Source organism: Balaenoptera borealis (genome assembly GCF_965194805.1).
Source record: "Balaenoptera borealis genome assembly, chromosome: 9".
Classification (NCBI taxonomy): domain Eukaryota; kingdom Metazoa; phylum Chordata; class Mammalia; order Artiodactyla; family Balaenopteridae; genus Balaenoptera; species Balaenoptera borealis.
The window spans coordinates 7,960,373-7,967,339 of record NC_138873.1 but is presented as its reverse complement, the minus strand read 5'-3'; the positions used below and the strand labels follow the sequence as shown (position 1 = coordinate 7,967,339).

The 6,967-nt window shown below is 41.3% G+C and overlaps 1 protein-coding gene across 2 annotated transcripts; it reads left to right on the top strand.

The window, feature by feature from the left end:
* Window positions 1-89: 89 nt before the first annotated feature.
* Window positions 90-6,906, top strand: MRPL18 (mitochondrial ribosomal protein L18). 2 transcript variants are annotated; one of them, XM_082404674.1, is made up of 4 exons: window positions 90-282; window positions 585-771; window positions 5,781-5,863; window positions 6,531-6,906. In XM_082404674.1, exons 1-4 carry the CDS (start codon window positions 231-233, stop codon window positions 6,596-6,598), a joined length of 390 nt encoding a protein of 129 aa, XP_082260800.1. In that variant the 5' UTR covers window positions 90-230; the 3' UTR covers window positions 6,599-6,906. The 2 variants fall into 2 exon arrangements, with proteins under 2 accessions (XP_082260800.1, XP_082260799.1); XM_082404673.1 differs by having other exon boundaries at window positions 114-282; window positions 5,781-6,012.
* Window positions 6,907-6,967: the final 61 nt, after the last annotated feature.

Sequence of the window (6,967 nt, the reverse complement as noted above, 5' to 3'; positions counted from 1 at the left end):
CCTGCGTGCGCCCCAGCGTAAGCGCTGATTGGAGGAGCGGAGATGACGGATTGCCCTATCCGCCACTCAGCAGCAGGGGGCTTGTTAGCGCGGGTCGAGGCGTCTATGACCTTACGTTTTCTTAAGGCCTTTCCCTAAGTTAATATGGCTGCGGCCGGCGAGCCGCTGGGACGCCGGTGAGGAAAGGAGGCAAAGTCTTTCCGAGGTTTTGGCTACGATTCCCCTCAGCAATGGCGCTTCGGTCGGGGTTCTGGGAGCTGTTGTCGGTTTGCAGGAACCCCGGTAATTCATCTTCCCACGTCTCTGATTACTCCCCAGGGTCAGCACAATGTGCACATGCAGGTCGTCTTTTGCATTCAACATATACCATCGAAAAGTAAACGAGCTAACAGCATCGTGATGACACTAGTAGAAAATTAAGAACCAGGGTCTGTGATGACTACACCCCGTGACCGAACATACCTTTTGTCCCCCTTCCAGGGCGCGAATTCTGAGAGGGAGAGGATGGGGACAAGTTAGATCATATTTTTGTTTTGTCCGTTTCGTCATGTTTTAAAGATCCGTATGGTTGTTTACGTTCTTAGGGTGTCGGGTGGCAGCGCTGTCGACCAGTTCCAAGCCAGCGGTGAAGCCTGAAGCGGACCCCGAAGGAAATGAAGCTGTTGCCCCGGAGTTCACCAACCGGAACCCCCGGAATCTGGAGCTCTTAGCTGTAGCCAGAAAAGAGCGGGGCTGGGGGACAGTGTGGCCCTCCCGCGAGTTCTGGCACAGGTAATTAACTCTGCTAGGTATTGACCACAGAGCATGCACGGTGCCCTGCAAATTGTTTTCATCAGTTCATTTAAGGAACGTGCCAGGTAACTGCTGGCGACTCTCCTCTCAGGAAGCTGACTTGCGCTGAGTCTAGGAGGGGTTAGTGGAGGGGGGCGGCAAACAATAAATACGTAGGTGTCATGGAGGAAACTGAAAGAGAATAACGTTAGAATGGGGGACTGGTTGACTAAGACCCTTCGGAAAATAGAAAGAAGCCAAACTATCTGCCAAGAAGAGCGTTCCCAGCAAAGGAAACAGCTAGGGTGGGATGAGCTTGGCGCGTTTGGGGAACTGAAAGGCCTGTGTACCTGGAGCTCAGAGGGCTAAGAGGTAAATGGAGAGGTAGGTAGGAGACACATCATTAGCTTTGTAAATCAAGTAAGCGCTTTAGACTTTATTCTCACTGCAGTGGGAAACTATGAGGGGATTTAAAATTTGAGCCCGAATGGAAGATCATTCTGGTTCCTTTGAGGAGAACAAATTTTTAAGGGGGCAGTGGTAGAGGCAGGAAGAACATTTAGGAGTCTATTCTTTGTTATAAAGATGGCTAGTTATTGAATGCTTTCTCTTTGCCAGGAACTGTGCTAGGTGCTTTATATGCATTTTCTCATTTAATCCTTAAAAGTACTTTTTGAAGCAGGTGCAGTAATTTCCCCCGTTTTACAGGAGCAGGGGAATTGAGGCTTAGGGAGACAGGAGGGGAGTCAAAGAAAGGGGGCAGGCAGTTCATCGTCGAAATAATCTGAATTTTGAATCCTGAATTTGTTTTGAAATACCCAAACTATCACTTTTACTTAATATTTTGATTATTTAAATAATTGGAGATCTGTTTCCCCCCGTTTTTCCCTATCTTTCCATTCACAGTATTATCAGTGTAAAATCGGAAGTGACCTTGGAGATAATGAGTCCTACCCCTTTGTTGCACTAATGGTTTAAGACAAGGATCAGCAAACTATGGCTCCTGGGCCAAAGCTGGCTTGCAGGCTAAATACTGTTACATTTTTTTTAAAAGATTTTTTAAAATACAAAGAATATTTTGCGATGTGAAAATTGTGTAAAATTCAAAGTTCATTATCCACAAAGAAAGTCTTATGGGCACCCAGCCACCACTCATTCTTACCTGGCTGTTCTGGTATGACCGTGGCTGAGTTGAGCAGTTGACCCATGTTGTTACCTGAAAACTAGGTTCGCCTCTTGGTGGATGTCAAGCCAGAAGACACAAGCAAGCCAAAGATCAGGAGAAGGAAGGATTTATTAGTTGCAGCAAGTAAGGAGAACCCTGGGGATCTTCCCCAAAGCAGGGTCACCCGGAACAGCAAAACTGGGGGAGCTTTAAGCTAAGGGTACAAGCATATTCCTGAAGGGGCTCAAGCAGAGGAGAATTCAGCATGGAATTGGGGCCAGGGTCCACAGAGTCCTAGCGTTAGTTGATTGAAGTCACAGGGTTCAACATAGTCATTTCCATCCTCCACCTGAGGATGGAGAAACTTAAAGACGGTATCAGATTGTTATATATTTCCCTTGAGGAGGAACTAGGACTCTGTTTTACTGCTGAACTCTTGTTTCTTGACTGCTTTTCCTTTGTCCCTGCATTCCCTTACTTCCCTTAAGATCATTAATTACCAAGACCTGTTCAAGAGCAGGCGTTGTGGCCAAGCTTAGATCACAAAATGGCTTAGGCCAAAAATGGCTTCTCTTATGTGAAGAAAGCCATGCCTAGTTCTCTTTTTCCAGGGACCCACGACCCTCTCTGCTTACAATATGGCCTACAAACCATAAAATATTTACTATCTGATCCCTTACAGAAAAAGTGTGTTGATCCCTGGATTAAGAGATTGTGATTTTTACTAGGGCTACCAGCAAAACTAGGAGTAGAGCCCACATTTCTAAATCCAGTGCTTTTTATGCTATTTCACACTAAGAATCTTAGTATAATGTTTGATTTCAGTGTTTTCTTTATCGTGAACTTAATTTCTAAATGTGTAATGTATACAGATGTTGTAAAATCCAAAAGGGACTATAGTTTCTGTGTATCCTTCTAGAGCTAGTCTATGCAGATACGTATGAACTTGTATTTTTTCATTATATATCTTACCACATGATATACATTGTTCTGCATTCCCCCACCCACCTCCTTCACCATCACCCCCCAACACACACACACACACACACACACACACACACTTAAAAATACATCTTGGAAATATCTTGTGTTGGTTGGGAACATTGGCTCTGGAGCCAGACCCCTGGACTTAAATCCTACCTAGCTTCATTACTTACCATTCATTAGTTGTAACCTTGCTAAGTTACTTAACCTTTCTGTGTCAGTTTCTGCAGCCCAAAAAAGAAAGAAAGAAAGAATAATGGGATTAGTTTGAGACATGAGCTATACCTGTAAACAATTAGGACTCCCTGGCACAGTAAGTGTTCAATAAATGTTAGCAGCAGCAGCGTCATAAATTACTACTTTGTTCTTAATTATATAAAATAACTGTTTGAAGTAACTGTGTAAAATAGCGTCGCCTTACGTTTAGGTCTTTAATCCATTTTGAGTTTGTTTGTACTGTGTTAGGAAGTGTTCTAATTTCATTCTTTTACATGTAGCTGTCCAGTTTTCCCAACACCACGTATTGAAGAGGCTGTCTTTTCTCCATTGTATATTCTTTCCTCCTTTATCAAAGATAAGGGGACCATATGTGCATGAACACTGTGACATAAATCACAGTAAGATCCTTTTTGACCCATCTCCTAGAGAAATGGAAATAAAACCAAAAATAAACAAATGGGACCTAATGAAACTTAAAAGCTTTTGCATAGCAAAGGAAACCGTAAATAAGAAGAAAAGACAGCCCTCACAATGGGAGAAAATATTTGCAAACGAAGCAACTGACAAAGGAGTAATTTCCAAAATATACAAACAGCTCATGCAGCTCAATATCAAAAAAAAACAAGCCAATCCAAAAATGGGCAGAAGACCTAAATAGACATTTCTCCAAAGAAGATATACAGATTGCTAACAAACACATGAAAGGATGCTCAACATCACTAATCATTAGAGAAATGCAAATCAAAACTACAATGAGGTGTCACCTCACACTGGTCAGAATGGCCATCATCAAAAAGTCTACAAACAATAAATGCTGGAGAGGGTGTGGAGAAAAGGGAACTCTCTTGCACTGTTCGTGGGAATGTAAATTGATACAGCCACTATGGAGAACAGGATGGAGGTTCCTTAAAAAACTAAAAATAGAACTACCATATGACCCAGCAATCCCACTACTGGGCATATACCCTGAGAAAACCATAATTCAAAAGGAGTCATGTACCACAGTGTTCATTGCAGCACTATTTACAATACCCAGGACATGGAAGCAACCTAAGTGTCCATCGACAGATGAATGGATAAAGAAGATGTGGCACATATATACAATGGAATATTACTCAGCCATAAAAAGAAATGAAATTGAGTTATTTGTAGTGAGGTGGATGGACCTAGAGTCTGTCATACAGAGTGAAGTAAGTCAGAAAGAGAAAAAAAATATCGTATGCTAACACATATATATGGAATCTAAAAAAAAAAAGAAGGTTCTGATGAACCTAGGGTCAGGACAGGAATAAAGATGCAGACATAGAGAATGGACTTGAGGACATGGGGAGGGGGAAGGGTAAGCTGGGACGAAGTGAGAGAGTGGCATGGACATATATACACTACCAAATGTGAAATAGATAGCTAGTGGGAAGCAGCTGCATAGCACAGGGAGATCAGCTCAGTGCTTTGTGACCACCTAGAGGGGTGGGATAGGGAGGGTGGGAGGGAGACACAAGAGGGAGGGGATATGGGGATATATGTATACATATAGCTGATTCACTTTGTTATACAGCAGAAACTAACACAACATTGCAAAGCAATCATACTCCAATAAAGATGTTAAAAATAAAAATAAAATACCGTTGCATGGCTGTTTTAATTAACTGACTCCCTATTGATGATTATCTTTTATGATTTCAAACAGTGTTGAAATGAATTGTCTTGTCCATGCAATTTAGCAGTGAGATTGGGCATATTTTCATGGGTTTAAGAGTCATTAATATTTTTCTTTTCTGTGAACAGTCTGTCCACATCCTCTGCCTATTAAGTTACTGGTCATTTTCTTATTGATTATAGGAGGCTTTTTACATACTATGGAAATTAGAACAATATAGGATTTAAAAATATTTTTTGTTTCATTGCTTGCCTTTTGACTTCACTTTACTGTTTTGTTTTTTTGTTTTTCTTAGCATGCAGAAAACTTTGTTAATTTTTTTTTTAAACAAAAGCCATATGATGTAGTTTGACGTCATGTTAAATAGCTTGGTATAGTTAAGTAGGCTTATCTTACTTTGACATTACTTAAAACTTCTCCCATGTTTTCTTCTAGTACACTTATGATTTCTGTTTTTATATTTAAATCGTTAGCTAGAAAATAAAAGCATATAGTAAGGGGACTTCCCAGGGGAGTTCAGTGGTTAAGACTCCACACTCCCAATGCAGGGGGCACGGGTTCGATCCCTGGTCAGGGAACTAAGATCCCGCATGCCGCATGGTGTGGCCAAAAAATAAAGTATTTCCTTCCTTTAAAAAAAAAAAAAAATAGCATGTAGTAAGTATATTTTTATCCAGTGCAAGGTCAGCAACTTAGCTTTGCCTCTTCAAATCCTTTTTTGAAGTAGATGCTGTGTAAATCTCAGCAGTCAGAAATACCAAATTTCTCCTGGATATTTGAGGCTAAGTAGAAATGTTTGGTTTATTGCTGATGATATTCTCATAAGAGCAAGGGAAAAACACCTTTCCCAAGCAAAAGCCAGGTTAAGTATGCTGAAGTAAATGAACTAGACATTACATTCTTGAGAAATATTTTGGCATTTATTCACCTGAAATCATTTATCTTTAGAATTCTTTTATGATTTTATTCTCTCACCTCGTTTAGGTTGCGAGTTATAAGGAGTCAGCATCACATAGACGCGCTTGTTGAGCATCGCAATGGCCAGGCTGTGGTTTCGGCATCCACTCGTGAATGGGCCATTAAAAAGCACCTTTATAGCACCAGAAATGTGGTGGCTTGTGAGAGTGTAGGACGAGTGCTGGCAGAGCGGTGCTTGGAAGCAGGAATCAACTTCATGGTCTACCAGCCAACTCCTTGGGAGGCAGCCTCAGACTCGGTATTTTTGTTTTCATGTACTTAGTTAAAAGGTATTGTGTTAATTCTTGACACTAGATACTTACATAATAATAGTTCCATTTATTAAGTACTTTCCAAGTGTCAGACCCTGAGGTGAGTATCCTGATGTGCATTACCTCACAGCAGCCTATAGCGTGTCAGGACTCATGTTCTGTAGGTCAGCTGAGGCTGGCTGGCCCAGTCCGTGTGGCACGGGGCAGGGTTCAAACCCACGTGACCGATTCCATAGCCATAATGTTGACCACTCTGCTTTCCTATTCATACAGTAACATCTTGTCTATAGAATATTTTAAAATGCCGCTAATCCTTGACATCTCTACATCCTCTTTTTTCTTATCTGTGTCATTATTAAGGTCACTTTCTGAAAAACCAGTGTAGGCTGGGAAGTTAGCAAGGATCAGATCAGTTGTTTATTTCTCTTTCTCTTGGGAAGTGAACTATTGTCAGCTTGTGGTGTTGACTTAATCTTTTCCGTTTTTTCCTGATCTTCAAAACCAGATGAAACGACTGCAGAGTGCCATGACAGAAGGTGGTGTGGTGCTGCAGGAGCCTCGGAGAATCTATGAATGAAGCAGAAGCGTTGTTTGATACTTGTAAATGTAAAGCTGTCAGCTATACATTCATCAGAAGAGAGCCTCTAGAAGAACCGCCAGCTTGGACGTCTTGTACAATAACCTAACAGCGGAATGTTATTAGTAGTTAAGGTTGTCGTCTTCTCCCCTTCTGTGTGTTTGTTTTAAATCCAGGGCTAAATTCTTCTCTCTCGGACGTGAGAAGTATCTGAGAAGAGCTGTTGCCAATTATAATTAACTTTTGAGGAACAAATTAAATGTTGTTTATAAGTTAAAGAATAAAGGTATATTGTGAACTCTTATTTTCTGGTTATATGACATTTTCTCTGCCTTTGAGCTCACTGTGGCATGGGTACACATAGG

What these genes read in the sequence shown, in the direction of transcription:
- MRPL18 (XM_082404673.1), top strand. Translation starts at nt 231, where the DNA reads ATGGCGCTTCGGTCGGGGTTCTGGGAGCTGTTGTCGGTTTGCAGGAAC. An exon ending in TCCCGCGAGTTCTGGCACAG is followed by an intron (nt 772 to 5,780) that starts GTAATTAACTCT and finishes CACCTCGTTTAG; the next exon opens with GTTGCGAGTTATAAGGAGTC. An exon ending in GGGAGGCAGCCTCAGACTCG is followed by an intron (nt 6,013 to 6,530) that starts GTATTTTTGTTT and finishes CTTCAAAACCAG; the next exon opens with ATGAAACGACTGCAGAGTGC.